General features: G+C 35.9%; 1 protein-coding gene across 5 annotated transcripts in view; it reads left to right on the top strand.

Moving 5' to 3' along the window:
- The window catches only part of WDR26 (WD repeat domain 26), a 39,909-nt gene extending 21,297 nt beyond the window's left edge, over positions 1–18,612 (top strand). For all 5 annotated transcript variants that reach the window (XM_019631998.1, XM_019631999.1, XM_019631995.1 and 2 more), the window contains 7 exons: positions 2,064–2,204; positions 5,079–5,198; positions 7,050–7,195; positions 7,590–7,668; positions 7,946–8,075; positions 10,923–11,108; positions 13,865–18,612. In XM_019631998.1, the coding sequence (XP_019487543.1) occupies positions 2,064–2,204; positions 5,079–5,198; positions 7,050–7,195; positions 7,590–7,668; positions 7,946–8,075; positions 10,923–11,108; positions 13,865–13,890 (828 nt within the window). In that variant the 3' untranslated portion in view covers positions 13,891–18,612. The remainder of the gene's footprint in view (positions 1–2,063; positions 2,205–5,078; positions 5,199–7,049; positions 7,196–7,589; positions 7,669–7,945; positions 8,076–10,922; positions 11,109–13,864) is intronic.

Here is an 18,612-nt window from a genome sequence, read left to right as displayed (position 1 = left end):
AACTTGTGAGCATATGGCATCAATATCCTCATTTTTTTCAACTTTATCTTTTACAGGATTATTTTTTATTAAAGTACATGAAACAATTATTTGAGTTAAATACTGGTAAAGTAGTTTGTCATCAGTTTAGCAGCAAATGTTTTTGTATCTCTGAAACACCCCTGTGAATGAAAGTTTGTTCCTGGGAGATCTGGAGCCTTGATTTGCTTATTAAATGATTTCACTTTGACTTAATGATACTATGCTCTAACACAGATTCCTCATGTCTTTTATCCCCCTCCCAAAGAAGAATCAGAAGTAATTGCATTAACTATTTAATTTTATCAAAACAATGGCAATTTGGACTAAATAATTGGATGAATGATAAACTTAGGACCCAGTGAAGAAACAAAATTCAGTAAGCACATCCATTTCTCAGTGACATTTCTGGAAAAAAATTCCCAGCCTAGTTCTATCAGACTAGTTCCAGACCTTTTTCTGCTTATAAGTCACTAAACTGGAATTTCCCCCAGGCTCAAAACTGGTCTCAATAACTCTTTAGACCAAAGTCTGAAATTTAATTCATTGTTTTTCCCCACCTCTAGCTAAATTCCTACTTCTTTTATTCCCTGTCCATATCCCCTAAACCTAAAACAGAAATCTGGAGGTTGTCTTTGAAAGTATTTTTGTTTCGTTCTGTCGTATCAGTTTTTTGTCCCAAGTATATTTTAATCTGACTTCTTTCAGTCCTGTGTTACTTGAAGACCTCATTTTGTCTTAACTCTGGCTGTTGTGTTGGCTTATTAAGGGGGTCCGTATCCTGTCTCTTCATTCTGATTCATTTTCCACATTGTTGTATGAGTTTTCTTCCTAAAGCCGAGTATCATGTATTCCCCAGCTTAAAAATCTTAAGTGGCTCTTCACTCATGGCCTTGTCACTTGCCACTTCATGTTTGCACTCTACAGTTCATCCTGCACAGCTCAAGAGTGTCTGCTTTCAAGTCAGGTAGCCCAGGTTCAAATCTCCACCTTTAAACAGAGGCAAGTTTCTAACCTTTCTAAACCTTTATCTCCTTCCGTGTGATGCGGGGGAGGACAATAATACTTAGCACTTTTAGATTGATGAGAATTAAATGAGATACTGTTTGTGAACAGTGCTAATATTGATTACCACTAAATAAGGGGTAGCCCTGCTTGTGGGAATGTCAAATAGTGCAGATGCTTGGGAAACCGCTGGGCACTTCCTCAAAATGTAAACAGGTAGCCTGTGGTCCGGCAGTGCCACTCCAGGTAGCTGCCCAAGAGAAATAACGTAGGTCTGCACAGAAATTCATACACAGTCGTAGTAGCATTATTCATAGTAGCCAAAAAGTGGAAACCCAAATATTCATCAGCTGATGACAACGATTACAAGGAATAAAATACTGATACATTCTCCAACATGGGCGAACCCTGAAAACATGCTAAGTGAAAGAAGCCAGTTACAAAAGTCCACATGTTGTATGGTTCCATTTATGTAAAATGTTCAGAGTAGGCAAATCCATAGAGAAAGGAGTGTTTGCTGGGACTGTAGGGAGAGTGGATGGGGAATAACTACTAATGAGGATGGGGTTTCCTTTTGGGGTGATAGGAAATGTTGTAAAATTAGATAGTAGTGGTAATTGCACAAGTCTGAATTTAGTAAAAGCCACTGAGTTGTGTAGTTTAAAAAAGTGAATTTTATGGTACATAAATTATATTTCAAAGCTCATTTAAAAATAAATGAGAGGTAGCGCTTACTATACCTGTTTTCAGTTTCCTTGAAAGCCTCAAAAGGACATAGTCTGTGTCATCTTTATGTATTTCCAGCTACTACACAATGCCTTGTATACAGTAGATGTTTAATAGATGTTGCAGCATGAGCAAGTCTTTGTGAAGCAAGCTTTTAGAACTTCGGTGGGGGGGAATAGTGGTGAAATTGTGAACACTTTCTCAGATTAAATTATCAAAGTACATCTTTACAGCTATTTAAATTAAGTTCTTGTGTCATAAAAAACAGTGACTTTAAGATGGGATTTAACTGAATTGTTTTTTTCCCCTCTTAGGATACACACCTGCTAAAACTGCTTAAAACATTAGAAGGACATGCTTATGGTGTTTCTTATATTGCTTGGAGTCCCGATGACAACTATCTTGTTGCTTGTGGCCCAGATGACTGCTCTGAGCTTTGGCTTTGGAATGTACAAGTGAGCAAGTTCCATCCTTCGTGTAGCCTTTAAGTACAGCATAGTCCGGGGCACGCATTCACTGTACCTTTATCCTTGAGCTATAGAACAGAGCCATGCGCCCAAAATTACCATAATGTATCTCTTATAAAAGGTAATTCTTCAAATGGAACCCAAGTGTCCAGATGTTTTATAAATTTAAGTATTATGCTGCGAATAATAGACCTTTTGGAAGAATGATCAATAAGTATTTTCAGGAATGTCGTACTTTTGTACTGTGGAATTTGTACTATGTACTGTGGTACTTTCTATCAGAAAAGATTTTATATTTCATAGTTTTAATAACTGTCCATGAAACTTAACTTTCAAGTGTGAAAATTACCAGCATTAAACCAAATTTTCTATTTTGATGGCAATCATACCATCTCCTTGTCTATATTTAGTATTTTGATCTAGTTTAGTAAATTTAAATGGTGTCTTCAGTACTTACTATTAAGGGCTTTATTACTGTTGCAAAATGAACCACCTGAATTGTATCCAGGGTCCCATTTTAGAAAAACTCAGCATTAAGTTCACTCCATTATCTACAGACTGTTTTGGAAACCTTGTAGTTGAGATTTAAGAAAAAATTTTAAACTTCCTTCTCTAAGTTGACTGGTTAGCTGATGGTTTTTGGTTTTTTTTAACCCCTTAGGCCAGGAAATAGTCCAGATTATGGTTTGAGTGTAAAAGTATAAGTTGACAGGATAGGGTTTTAAGTCTGGGGACCTGTAAGTTAGTTGATTTTTACCAGGAGAATGAAGATGAAGCTCTATAGAAATGACAAATTATAAAAATGGTACAGAAGATAGAATGAATACTAAGATGTACCTGAAGATAGGCCATAATTCTAATTCTACTATTATAGCAGTAAGATTTTCTTACTGCTCAGTCATTTATATTTCAACCCCAGCTTTTTTGGAAAATTTTTAAATATTAAGAAAAATTGAAAGAAGAGTACAATGATGACCTACCTGTATGCCCACCTAGATTCAACAGTTATTAACATTTTGCATGTGCATACGTACATACATGGACACAAACATGTATGCACACTTACACATATATCCATATCCAGAGCATTTGGAAGTAAGTTACAGGTAGGATATTTTACCCCTAAATGTTTAGTCACATGTCTTCAAAAAATAACATTCTCCTATGGAACCATCATCTTATCTAAGAACATTATTTAAATTCTCTACTATCTAATATTCATTTCATAATAAAAAATCCAATTGTTCCCAAAATGTCTTTATGCCATTTTTATCAAACCAGTGTTGTATTTGCAATTGGGTTCAGAAGGGTGGCAAAGCACAGAATAGAGTAGATGGCTTTCTCTCAATAAAACAGGCTTGAGGGGAATCCAACCTAAAAGACAAAAAATTTTTTTTCATTAAAGCTCCCCCTCTGCCCCCATCTCAAAGGGAGGAGGTATGTAGTCTTAGTCCTATAATAGAGACTCTTAATTTATAGTGCCTGGTGGTCTTCATTTGAGTCAGTTTTGAATTACGGGACAGTTAAACTATAGTCCAGCTGACCTGGTTGTTTTACAATGCATTATTTGATAGATTTATTCTAAAAGGGTAGACTTTTTTGGTCAGTTTTCAAATTGTTCCTTTATGTTTTTAGGTAGGTTCCTAATTAATATCCTCATGCACTCATTATCCTGAGCATAACAGAAGACTACACCATTTCTGCCTTCAGAACTTAATGTATTAACAAATTCCTGAGTAGAAAATGCCGAGGATTTAGCTGTTGTATGCATATTTGTGCTTCTAGACTTTTAACTGTTCATATTAAGCAGCCCAAAAAAGTAAGTAGGTGAGAGCAGTTAACAATATGTGGGAAAGATTTAAGACTGCTGAATATTTTTTTTCAGTGTAAGGGAGACATCTGGTTTTCTATTTTTGTACCCTCTTTGCTTTTATTACTTGGCCCCATTTCCTGATCATACACTTTGTTTTCACTCTTTCCCCCCCCCTTTTTTTTTTTTTACTTTTGATTACCCATTTCTCACAGGAAAATTATGCCCATGTACTTTTTATTATACCAAGGGCAGCTATAATCTCTCAGATCCTGTTTCTAATCCATGAACAAAATGGAATCAAGACTAGATTAAATGGTATGTGTCTACCTTCTAAGTTGAATAACTTAGAAAAAAAAATAACAGGAGGCTATCTGAAGGTTGTAACCACTAAAAATAGTCTTGCTTAGTTGGGAATGCTTTAGAAAATGACTATACTAAACAGTACAAAAGTTCCTCTTCCTTTTCTGTTACTTTTAATTGAAATAAAGTTACATAACAGAAAAATAATTTTCATTTTTCTTCCTATATTCCCTACTACATTTTGAGTATCTTGAATATGAAATTTAACATAATTTAAACTGCCCTACACCCTTGGCCTAGACTAAGGGCATAGTTTTTCTACCCATTAATCTTGTTCTTGAGGAATATTTAGAATAAAATTTTGAAGAACTGTGGACTAAGGTGCAGTGGAAACTCAGAAGGAATAGGTATGTGGTGTTTGTTAGGCTTTTCATCATTTTTACTTGGAAAAAATTACATGTATTAATTCGTGAATGTAATTGATTTAAGAGAGTTTTATTGGAGTTTATTTCATCATATCTATTCTGTAGGTTACCCATGCCAGACATTGTTCAACCCCTGGATTTTTATTCAGGTCTTTAATTTCTGAGAGTTACAAGCTTTTTATGTAAGGCCAATTTAAAACAATTTATTTCTCTAATTAGGGAAACTAACCAGATATTCCAATTAGTATTCTTTATTTTTTTCTTTACACGTTCCCTTTTGAGGGGTATCTTGAAGGTCTTATTCACAGTTTTGTTTCTTCATAGACGGGAGAGCTAAGGACAAAAATGAGCCAGTCTCATGAAGACAGTTTAACAAGTGTGGCTTGGAATCCAGATGGGAAACGCTTTGTAACTGGAGGTCAGCGTGGGCAGTTCTATCAGTGTGTGAGTATTTAGTGCCACTTTCAGATGTCTGTTTCTTTAAAAGCAAATTTAGATTTGTTTAAATAAAGAATTCACTTGTCTTTTATAGAATATACTGTAGGAAGACCTTTGCCATCTGTCTAGATAAACACTGTCCAGTAGAACTTTCTGTGGGTTTTTTCCTTATTTTTTTTAACCATTTCAAGTATTTGTAGAAAGTATAGACTTCGCGTTTACTAAAATATTTTAACTTTGTTTTACTAAGTTCTAATAGACAAGTTTCTAATGTATAGGAATGAAAAGATTTAGTACTTAATTTCTTTTGAGGTTTTGGTCCTTTTAATTTTTTGTATATATAAAAAAAAAAGATGTTGAATTTCATGAGCAGACGATCTTAAGTATTTTGAGGAATTAAAGTAGTGATGAATGCTACCAGATAACTTTTCAGTCTTTATTTGCGGTCTCTTCTGATCAGTAGCTGCCCTGTTAATCTTGAATTGTTGGGATGATAAAGATAAGTAATAGGTAAAAAGGCTGACAAGGTAGACTATGATACAAACACAGTGTCATTACTGTCTGTCTCGATTCCATGTCTCATATTACTGCCTAGCAGTTCCAATAGGCACTTTCAGGACTAATATTAAACAAGATAATAAATTCCATCAAATCATTCTCTGTAGCTAAAGATCACTTACCATAAAGGCTTTTATGTAAGCCATTACAAATGACCAATTTCTTTCGTTAAGATGGCCATGACACTCATGGAATCTAGTGTCATATTATCTCAGCATGGTTATTAGCTATTAGTTCTTAATTCCTTGGGTGCAAGATGACCATGTATGTTTCTGCTGACAGTGTTTGAACCTTTAGGATACGTGACTTGGTAATTCCCTAATCTGTAAAATGGGAATGGGATGCCTCTCAGAGCTTTGCATGTTTGATAAGCTAATGGTCCTAAGAGCTTTGATCTGTAGAGCATGTTACAAATTTGGTGTAACAGATTCCTAAGTTCTATAAAGCCATGACTAATGTTGTAAGTGATCTTTTTCCATCTCACGACTTATGAATATTATAAGACAAACCCCAGTATAATGAATTTTAAAGGAATGTTTGAATTATTTTCCAATAGTAGTGAGACCTTTACTTGGAACATAGAGATTTTTTTCTTTGTATTTATCTGCGTATTGTGGGGTTTTTTTGGTGTTTTTTTTTTTTTTAAGATTTTTATTGGGGAATTGGGGGAAGGGGAACAGACAAGTTGCTGTCATTTTGTTCTTCAGTCTAGTTGTGGAGGACGTTGCTTCACTGGCCCAAGTCGGCACCATCATTGCGCTCTTCCCGGGCGAGGCAGATCAGTCGCCGGCTTCTGGACGGCCACTCACAGTGGCTGCTGGCCGCTCATGCTGGCTGCTGGCTACACACGGTAGCCCATGGCAACCCACTGCCCCAGGGGCTGCAGCCTATGCCATTGCCAGCGACTCACGGCAGCCCAGCTCCAGGTTGGGCTGTTGTTCAGCATCTTAGCTGTAGAGGGCAGTGTCACTGGCCCTCATATGTGGGATCCGAACCGGGGCCCTCTGGCGTCCGAAGCCAGCTCTTAACTAATGCTCCACTCGGCCCGTGTTGTGGGTTTTTTAAGGGAAGATAGATTTACAGAGGTTGTCATCCCCTCCCTCTTTGGTATTATGGTAGTGAAATTTGACCTGTATTCAAATTTTTGTGATTAAAAAACATGGAACAATTAGCTTGAGATCAGTCTTTGGAAAAGACAAACTTATTAAAAAAAGATAGTTCTAAAGAATTCTTTTGTTTCCTTGTTTGCTTCCTGAGTGCTGTTCAGTAATGAAGTTAAAGTAATTTTCTCCTCCTCAGGATTTAGATGGGAATCTCCTTGACTCCTGGGAAGGAGTGCGAGTGCAATGCCTTTGGTGCTTGAGTGATGGGAAGACTGTTCTGGCATCAGATACACACCAGCGAATTCGAGGATATAACTTCGAGGATCTTACAGATAGGAACATGTAACTATTTTTTTGTATCCATTAAACAGTAATTATCTGATTTATATTAAAATGTGTAGTGGAACTTACTTGCTCTTTCAGAAAAAGAGTTTTTATTGGTTTTGATTTGATTTTTTGGTAATTTGGATTGATGGTCAGGTGATACTTAGTAATCATTAACTCAGATTCTTTTTCTTGACTGAAATATATTGGGTTGTCGGAAAAGTCATGACGCATTTTTGCAACGAAAAACAGAAAAAATATGTCACGACTTTTCCGACAGCCCGATAGTGTATTATTATAGTGATTACAGACAAAATTGTGACATTTAAGCTAGAAAATTTTATATTTTGGTAACTTGAATGTCTTGATTCCTATAATGTGTCGCTTTTTACAAATTGTTTTCTGGTTACAGAGTACAAGAAGATCATCCCATTATGTCTTTTACTATTTCAAAGACTGGCCGATTAGCTTTGTTAAATGTAGCAACTCAGGTAAGTTCATTAATATAATTCTCAGAAAAAATTTAGCTTAGTTTAAATTTTAATTGTGATACTTAGCATATAAATAAACAAATATTTCCACTAATTAAATTTTACTGCATGTGTTTGATCCTTAAGTGTGTAGAATCAACTCTAAATTTGTCAGAATGTTGGTATTTTACATAAAAATGAAAATGTTCCATCAGGCAAAGGGATATTCACAAATTATTTTTTTTAATTCCTTTGCATTGAGGTAGAATAAATAACCTATATTTTCTTTTGTCTGCAGGGAGTTCATTTATGGGACTTGCAAGACAGAGTTTTAGTAAGAAAGTATCAAGGTGTTACGCAAGGGTTTTATACAATTCATTCATGTTTTGGAGGCCATAATGAAGACTTCATCTCTAGTGGCAGTGAAGGTAAATTGTTTGTGTTACTATCAGTTCACATATATTGATAGGTTTAAAGTTCTATGATTCTCTCAATCTGCTTGCCTCCAAGCAGATTCAAGATGTTAAAAATTGTATGAGTTATTTATCCAGTACACTGTTAATTTCCCCTTTTTTGGAATGACTTGAGTCTTTATTGTCACAAATCAATAATGTCCATTCTGGCCAAGAGGAGGAGTGTTCAGTGCATGCATCAAATCAAGACCTGGTTAAATCATTACTTTTTCATATGGTGACTTTTTTTTTTTTTTTTCATGAGACTGGTGGTTTTTAGAAGTTAGTAGCATCTAAAAAGTCAAGGTTAATTATGATATTTTACCTGAACTTCCACAGAATTAACTATAATTAGATCTTCAGCATGTCTTTAATGGCCAAAGAGAATAATTCAGTTTGATTATTCATATGGTCTCAGAAAAGCTGAAATGACAGAATTGTGTCTACTCCCTTTTTGAATAAACTTATTCTCTAGTTTAGCAACATCAGTATTTTAGGCAGGCATGTGCCTGAAGTAGCCCGTCTCATTTAAAATATAAATTGTTTTATACTTACCAGGCAGGGGAGATACCATGATCACAAAGATGGTTTTCCCAGGGCGAGGCTTATCCATTGTTCTCTGGATGTGCTGACCCCTCGATTTCCCCAAATGTGGGAAACCCGACTGCATAATTTGTGGTAGTGGGGGGGAAAGAAAAATAAATAAATAAATAAAATATAAATTGTTTAAAATATGCAAGCACAGATTAAGTGAGGCAGTATTGAAAGTTAATGTACTTTTTAAGGTGATGGAAACATAAATAAGGGCAAATTTTTGCAATATTTTTCTTTAACACATTTTTCTTGACTACCCAGTATACTGTTCTAAGTACTATAGCAGCAAACTATGTTAGTCACCTTTTAAAATACTAAATCTAGTTTTATACTCCAAGGAGATCCCATCATGCCAAATAACTGATCTCAGTAAATAAGAGAAGCACGTGACATATGAGTTTTTCCTTTGTGTATAAGGTGTGTGAAAGGATTAGGACAAATAGAGACATTTAGGGATTTAGATTTTAACATGAAGCGTGTGAATTTATCCATTCTTCTAAATAAAACTGTGTCACATAAGATTTAGAGGAGAGAAGAGTGGTTTGTTAGATAACAATTGTGAGTTCACTTCTTTCCAGTCAAAAATCTTTTTTACCTGTTAGTTTAGTCAGGTTATGCTCTTCCAGATTCTCCATTGGTTTCTAATTTCATATGGTCTAAATATATTAAGCCTTCCCCTTGCTTTTAGTTCCTCTTAATCTAAGATCTTGTTCCCCATGCTCTATTTAGTCCTGCTTCTACTGTTCCCCCACCCCCACCCCGCTCTTAAATATGCCTTACAATCCCCTGTAGCTTTTTCTAGAAATAATGTGTACCCCAGAAGTACTTAAAAATATGTATGGCTACCATTATCCCTAGTGATGCCAATTTTTTTTTTTTTAAGTCCAAACTAACTTAGAACTAAGCCTGATGAATGATGTAATTAAACCACATTATATTCTGTTTAGGGTTAAAAATGAAACATAACTATGAAGAGAAGAGATTAGTGTTCTTATGACGCAGGTGGTTTAGAATGGTTCTTAAAATGTTTTGAATGCCATGTGGATATAGTGAATATATTTTCTCCCACGATGACCACAGTATTCCATTAATGGTGTATTTGTAAGGAATACATTCCAAGGACCTTCCAAATCCCCACTCTAAAGTTGCCTCAGTTGGCAGCACACCCACTGAAAGCTCCCACATTGACCATGTACTTGACTGACAGACCTTCAGATCCAACACTTTTCTGATTTACCCTGGCTCCGCCTTCTGCTTAAGAACCACCACCTATATTTAGCTAACTTTGTATAATAATACATGGTGTTTATTATGTGCTAGACTCTGTTCAAAACACTTTTTCACATACAAACTTTATCCTCATGACATGACACGGTAAGCACGAATCCCCATTTACGGAGGGAGAGTTGCAAAGTCACGTGCCCCCCAGTACACAGCTAGTCAAGCACTGACGGAGGATGGGGATTGGGCAGTCTGCCAGAGCCCATTCTCTGAACCACTGCTCTGTACTATTTGGTTATTTCTTTCGAAGATTAGTTTTATTTGAAAGTTGTTGGGGGTTTTGGTTTTTATGGTCACTTCCTGAAGAGATAAAATAGTTTACTGCAAAGCCCTTTTATGATGCAGATATGGGGCAGTTGTCTAGACTCACCAGTGAGCTCTTGATCAGAGCCTCAGGATTTCAATCCCAACCCCACCATTTGCAAGCTGCTAACCATGAGCGGGGTGCTTCACCTCTCAGTGCTTCTGTCACCATCCATAAAAAGGGGGTAAGCGTAGTGCCCATCTCATGATGGTGATGAAGATTGAATTATATACATGAAGTATTTAGTACTTAGTACATTGTAAGCGCTCGGGAAAGATTTATCTGTGATCTTCATTATTTCTGTTTTTGAACTTGGGTACGTTGCTTTTGTCACCTCACATTTCCATAGAATTTATCATCTCCTACATTTGTTTACATTCAAAGACCTTGACTGTGATTACGTATTACTCACGTATTAGAGAATATTGCAGATAGATTTTGTGGTGACTTGAAAGCTAATCACCTTCAACAGGAGAAAAATGTATTTTATTAAAATGGTTTTTCAAACTATTCATGTTAGATTTGTTCTTTTAAGCTTTAATAATCAAGCCATATCTCTGTGTAATGAATGTTAAATTTAAAATGAATTGGTTTGCTAATGTAGAACCACTCCATAACTTTTCTCTGAATTATTTTTTATTCAGATCACAAGGTTTACATCTGGCACAAACGTAGTGAACTGCCAATTGCGGAGCTGACAGGGCACACACGTACAGTAAACTGTGTGAGCTGGAACCCACAGATTCCATCCATGATGGCCAGCGCCTCAGATGATGGCACTGTTAGAATATGGGGACCAGCACCTTTTATAGACCACCAGAATATTGAAGGTAACACCATTGTACAGCTTTCCTTTGTTTTCTCCAGATGCAGTATTGCCCTGCTTATTACAGAGTTCCAGCAGTTTTAAGCAGTGCTTTATTTGAAGTGTGGGATATAATTTATTTTTTCCCTCTTTTAGAGATTGTACACCTGTCTTACTTCACAGTAGGAATTTAATCTGAGACAGAGTGGTTTTTGTGTCACTGGTGACAGTACGGAGACTAAGCTAGAATGTGTCACCTTATTTACATCCAATTAGCTATTTAGTGTTGTCACTTTAAAAATCTTACTGAAAATATTGTTTCATCATGCAAGAAGCTTTTTATACTTGTACACCCATGAGAACTAGCTAGTATACAGAATATGAACAACTTGAGAATATCATCTTGATTATATTCTTAAAGGTAAACATCTGTTAACACCATGTACAATTGCATACAAGCATGAGATATACATAATGGATAGAGAAAGAGAAGGGAACTAAAATGTATCATGTACCTGTGTGCCAAGCAGCATGCTAGGCCCTTCATATATGCTATCTTGCATAAACTCTTCATAGGCTTGTAAGAGAAGTTCTTTTATCCTCATTTCTATGAGTGAGAATACTGAAGCGTGGCAAGACTAATTGCCCTTGAGTGCTGCCAGGTCAGATAGAAAGGTGTTTTCCATTCCTTTCAGCTACTCGGAAATGAAGAAAGCACAAAACCAGAAGGCTAACAGTTAAGGACATAGCTTAATTGACCAAGATACCAGCACTAGAGAGAAGAGATAATGAGAAATTTTATGTACATTGCTTATCCTTTTTTTTTTTCAAACTGAGCAAGTAAAATACATAGTTTGCTTAGAAGGAAGTAATTTACCTAGAAACAAATTTTTTGTTCACACTGTGCCCCACCTAAATGTTTTCAAAAGAAAAATGACGAACAGCTCTCAGTTAAGTTAGTCACAGCAGAAGAGGGTTATCAGGGTAGCATACGTGGTTTGAAAAAGCATATTCTCTATACTTTTTTGTGTGTCCTTGTACAAACTGCAAAAGACTTGACCAGATCTTACTGGCCGGTGAGAATATATGGCCAAAGAGAGTAAAAAGCATGAAGAGCATGTGGGTTGAAAAGTTTGAGAACTGCTGCTCAGTTGTTCAGAACTTTGAAGGGTTGCTCTGCATTTGTAGATCACTATATGACATTCTAACGTTCCTCTGGGAAATCAGCTGTGAAACCAAAAATCTTTACCTTCTTTCGTTGTCCTATTTAGAGTTCAAGGCCCACTCTCTAAGATAGGTTTTTATAAATGTGCTTTTCTGATTTTATTAGTCATTTGGAAGTTATTTCTTCAAATAAGCATATGTGATTTAAAGAAGTAGGAAAATAGTAGGTCTATGGTAACGGATTTATTGTAAGTGGATTTATTTTAGACATACCCTCGAGGATACGTGTATGCCTCCACTGCAGTGGAATAAAAGTTGCACTGCTATTTGGTGAATTTAATTAATTGTGGATACTCACTATAATGGATAGGCCAAATTTTAGCTTAGCTATAAGATCTGGGTCCAGTTCAGCTTTTCCATTGTGCTTTGGCAACATAGGTATAGCCCTAAAAAAGATGTTCATTTAAACCTGAAATAGGAAAACAACTTCTGTATAATTAGACATTTGGTTATATGCCTTTTATGCAGGTATCTTCAGGGTTCTTTTTCCCTTGCTTGAAAACATGGTTTTATTATTATTATTATTATTATTATTATTATTATTATTATTAAAGTAATACGTGTTTGGAATAGAAATTTTGAAAAATATAGATGAGGCTAAAGATGACATTCAAAAATCATAACACCCTGAGATACACTATATAAGCCATTTAAATAAAAATATTTCACTTAATCGCTCCATTTTAAAACAGAATTTGCTGACCTTTTATTATAGCAGCAGAGTTCCATACTGTATGTTTTTTGAGGCATGTATAAAATAGGAGAGCCTCAGGTGCCTAACACATGGTACATCTTGGATGCACCTTGAAAACGATATGCTAAGTGAAGAAGCCAGACACAAAAGAGCACATATTGTAATTCCATTTATATGAAATGGTCCCCAATAGGCAAATCCATAGAAACAGAAAGTAGACTAATGGTTGCTGAGGGTTGGGGGTGGGGGTTTGTATATGCTAATGGGTGAATAAAATATTCTAAAGTTGATTGGGGTGATGGCTGTACAGTTCTGTGAGTATACTAATAATAACTATTGAATTGTACACTTTAAATGAGTACATTGTATAGTACGTGAATTACATCAATCAAGCTGTGATGCAAATACCCCTCCCCCCCAACAAAAGAGTAGGGTGATATTGCAGAATTTCAAACTGAGCCACTGAAAGGAGAAATAAATACACAGTTCTACCTTGGATTTCCAGATCTTTCTTTCCTCTTTTCTATTGTAAACTATCATGAAGATGTTTCTATCCTGTGTAACTATTTCAAGGTTCATTTTAAAAGTATGAGATTCCAATATTCACTTGGATTCTACGATATTCAAAATAATCACGAGTTTAGACTGTAATATTAATAGCCTAAGACATGATGCAGACACATTGTTTTAATGATTATGATGAAAGTATTAAGAACCTGTGTTGATGTGATTTTTTTTAATGTTACTATATGTTGTAATATGATGCTGATACTAAAAGTTTCTAATATCTAATGGTAACTTTTTTCTCCCCTTCCCATCTTCTCACCCCACCCCACCCCCCAATTTATCTTGTCTTTATTCAGAGGAATGCAGTAGCATGGATAGTTGATGGCGAATTTGGAGCAGACGACTTCTGTTTAACTTAAATTAGTCGTATTTTAATGGCTTGGGATTTGGTGCAAACAAACATGATTGATAGCTGGACAGACATGCTCGTCATGAAAAAAGAACCATTTCTGAAGCCCGATTGGGGCCAAACATTTACACCTTGCTTCATAGTAACCAGTTGAGATGAAGCACGTCGTTAGAACGTTGTTGGACACCGTGTTGAATTACCCCCCATCGGTTGTGAAGAACTGTGCTACATTCAGGCTTACCCATTGAACTCAGTATATATATTTTTTTCCCTCCTGCCTTTTGACTGGTGGGATACCATTCTTGTTGCTCTTCTGTGTAATGAAGTTTAAATGCTTGTTTGGAAAACTTTATTTAACAGTTTAGAAGGCTTGATAGAAAGAGTGCATTAGTCTGAAGAGTATACATTGGATAGGAAAGAATTTCCTTCTTTTGTTTCTCCAAATCTTTCCGCCTTATTTAGCTTGAGATCTTTGCAGCTTGGTTCATGGATTCTAGCCTTGCCCGTGTCGCAGTATATTCTGATGCAGATGAGAAACCAGTGAACTATGTCAAAAGCACTCTCAATATTACATTTGACAAAAAGTTTTGTACTTTTCACATAGCTTGTTGCCCCGTAAAAGGGTTAACAGCACAATTTTTTAAAAATAAATTAAGAAGTATTTATAGGATCAAAGTGACTTCATTTGTATACATTTGGAATCTAAACCAGCTTAAAAACAGTTTCCTCTATGACGTAGCTCCACACTAGAACTGATGCTCTTCTGGAATACCACACGAGACATGGTCAGAAACAGTGCTTGGCAGGACATTGCACAGGAAATTAGAGGGATGCTTGGAAGGTTTCCCCCTTTTGTTTTATTCCTGAAGTAACATCAGTACCTGATCTTGAAGAAATTCAAGATTCAAAAAGAATTTTAAATACCCACAAGAGAGATCGGTGGTCAGTTTAGGTTTTCAGGAAAGCTGGTTCCAGGTTGTTTTCAACTTGGGGAATCATTTTGGTGTGATCTAGCGAGAGAGTAGAAATCAGCAGATATAACCACTTTGGAAATTCATAGTGTAATTGAGCTTGTTAGAAGAATTCAGCAGGTTACAAACATACTTAAACTGGGTTTAAAACTTCATAGTCATGTCTCTTAATTGCCCTTAATGTTTTGACATATAGGAATACATAAATTTAAAGAATATTCCTTCTCAGTTTTTCAGATATTGCCATACTGAACCTCATTCTAAACTGGTGCTGTGGATAGTCTTTCCTTCTCCCCTCCCTTTTTAGTTTAAGGAAAGGTTTCCTTTATGGAAAAGCACTTTTAATTTTGAGAATGCAACATTTACAATAAGCCAAAAGCCTGGTGTTCACATTGTGCTTTTAAACCCCGTAACAGCTGAATACAACATCCTTAGTCTCCTTTGAAATTCCCTCCCTTTTTCGGTAGAGGATAAATATGATGACCACAGCTGTTACGTTGGAAAGAGGAGTGGGAATACCCCCAAAAATAAGACTCTGGTGACGAATAAGTCTTGTACCAAGTTCCCCATTAGGTCCAGCCAAGTCTGTAGTGTATTATTACCATGAGTAGACAGGATCCACAAAGGAGGGATTCTTCCGTTGGGGGGTGGGAGGTAGGGGATGGCAGCAGGGAGAGACGGGCAAGTCAGGGAAGGGGAGAAGAAAGAAAAACACAATTGGCCTTAAAACAGCACAGATTCTCCCAAAAGCTCTCACAGTAAGAGAAAAAGACAGATTGTGGTCAGCAGATTATTTTATCAAATTGGTATGTAAAAGATTTCTTTAAGCTCCATTTTGCAGAGACCACCACTTAGAGAATCAAGAATTCCTGTTTTGATACTTCTAAGTTAACTATGTTATAGTTTATCTGGTACTTCATTTTTCTTAACTAAAATTACTTTTTACTTTGAGCTTGAATAAAAATCTTCATTGGTAACTGTATATAATTAAGTGGCAACTTCTCTTTACCTCAGTACAGTTAAACCTATTCATATTTTAAGTGATTCATGTATTATACCCTGAAGCCATTAATACACCCCAGTCTCTACAGTAACACCACTGACAAAGTGTGGCCTAGAAACTCCACATTTGTTTACAAATTTGGTTCCAATGTGCTTGGGTACATTAGTAACATTCTTTGAGATTTGTGCCCATTCAGGGGCAATTTGGCACTCAGATTCTACTATACTTCACCCACCCAACACCTAGATCTGAGTTCTCAGAGCGCTTCTGAAGTACAGTTAAAAACACTTAAAAAAGTGGAGTCAAAGGGAGGCACATCTTACAAGACTATAACTCCATTAAAAAGGAGTAACAACTATGCAAAGGTTTCTACAGCAGCTAGGTGAGTTTGTGTTCCAGGTCTGTCTTACAGGGCAGCTTCCTACATATACTGGTACTTAGCTGTGCCAATTTGCTGTAAACGTCTATTTCATGCACTTGCCACGCAGTGACTGCTAGAAAAATGAAATAAATGGTGAAGAAACCTAGGATTTTGTGGTACAATCTGATAACAGGATGGTCTAACCCGTAGATGTAACTGAAAACTTCGGAGAGTGCTATAGTCTGCATAGGGTTAAGAGAGAGAATATATAAGTAAACTATCAAGCCAGCCACAAGATACTAACAAATGTATAAATTGAAAAGTACCAATACTTTTTGCACATAGATCAAAATAGAGTGGAGAATTTTGGCTCCAAAAATCAGGTTAGTAGGCTCATTTCCATGTGCTTAAAAATGTTTTCGTTGTTGCTACTCGTTGATTAAGGGCTAGAGCAAGTATGGAATTAAATGTCTTTTTCCTCCAAATAATTGGTTATTAATAGTACAGTGTTGGATTTGGGATTTAAAGATTGGCATGTGGGTGGTGATAAACCATGAGAGTGGGGAATTAGTTGGGAGGGATGACAGAGCTTCAGTTTGGGGGTTTGTACTTTATTAGTGTTCATGCCAGTTACATTTCTGTTAATCTTATTGGCCAGGTAAATGTATATTAAACCAGGTAAGTAGTTTAAACAGGAAATTGTATTTGCAAACATTCCCTACAAATTGGCCCGTTTTAGTGGGTGGGAGAACCAAAAAGGGGTTACCTAACTTTAAATATAAACTAAGTAATTAAAATAACCTGCTAGTTGAAAGGGAAAAAAAAATCCAATTTTTGTCAGTATTTTCTTAATCTGGAATCACACTAGTAGTAGTATGGTGATTTTTATTATTAGGAGTGTTGTCCCTCTAGAGTGACATTCCATGACATTAATAGAAACCCCCTCTTTCCCACCCCTCCCCATTTTGAAATTTTCTTTTTTAGGATGTTGGTTCCTGCACACAAGAACTGTGACCCTATCACCTCTGCTCACAGTGGTAAATATATCGTACATCTCTTGAAAGGGACATATCCATGTCAGTTTCTTTCACAGCAGAAGAATGGCTGCTTTTGAATGGGGACGAAAGAAGACATTTTTCTTAATATCCTTTTTGTCCCATCTCAAAAATGTATAAATATCTTGATTTAGTTTTACTTCAATTTCTCATTTAGACTCGAGCAGCTCTCTTTTGGGTTTGCTCTCCAAAACATGACTTCCATTTCAAAAACCATGTCTGATTTAATATAAACTGCTAATTTAAAAGAAGAGGTGAATTTGCATTTACACTTAGACACTTTCTAAAAACAGGGTGAACTTAATTGAAATTTTTCAGTGTTGTTAAGCTATTGTTACAGTAGCTGCCCTATAGTTGCAAAAACAAAAACTAAAAACATCCCCTATCTACTTAATCCAGATAGCCTGGATTTAATGAAACTAATAGTATAAAAGTGTGCGTGTGTGCTTGTGTGTCTATGTGTGTTGTACGTGTGGAAGAGAGAGAGTACTTAATTCATTAAAAGGGCCTGGAAACAGCTGTTATAGAATCTTGTCAGTTTTACTAAAAGTCCCGTGCACATGTAAAGTGCCCTCTCTGAATTGAAGGTTTGGTTAATACTGGTATATTTTTATAAGATTGAAATTGTGTCCCCATCTTTAACTGAAACATTTTCATTATCAGGGTCAATGTGCTAAAACCGAATCATAACATTTTTAGGCACAGATGGAAAAATGTTATTGGCTCCTTGAAAATGTGTGTGTGTGGCGAGGGGAATAGATCCACAAAAGCATGTATGTACTTACAAACCAAGCTGTAGAGATCAAGAAAAGAACTTAAGTGGTGATCTCAAGATTTCTAAATTGTCAAGATTTACATGGCATTGTGGTGGAACTAGTTAACACTTAGAGCTTTTGGTATGTGATAACTATTTGCTATGGACTGATTAAATGTTTCAAAGGATTGTGTTCTTAAACTTTGGGGGGTTTTGTTTTTGTTGTTGTTTTTTTTAACTGCCTCTCAGATTATATTTAGTCGTTTAAATTTCTTTGCTTTATTATTTCATTAAAGCATAAAAAACTTCAGGTCTTTGATATTTATTTTCACTTGTTCTACTAATTATTTACAAAACACCCTTAAACTTTTATTTTATGAATGTGTAGTATATTAAACGTCTTTAAATTTTTGTTCAATTGAAGCTGCATTAACTTTAATTTGCTTTACTGGGATTTTTTTTTTTTAATACACCTTTCCATGTCAGTGCGCGTAGCACTTAACCAATCGTTTGTATTCCCTTTCGATCCAATAAACAGAATGAATAAGTAA

This window comes from Hipposideros armiger, unplaced genomic scaffold, assembly GCF_001890085.2.
Source record: "Hipposideros armiger isolate ML-2016 unplaced genomic scaffold, ASM189008v1 scaffold_1060, whole genome shotgun sequence".
NCBI lineage: Eukaryota > Metazoa > Chordata > Mammalia > Chiroptera > Hipposideridae > Hipposideros > Hipposideros armiger.
This window is presented reverse-complemented; position numbering and strand designations above follow the sequence as displayed.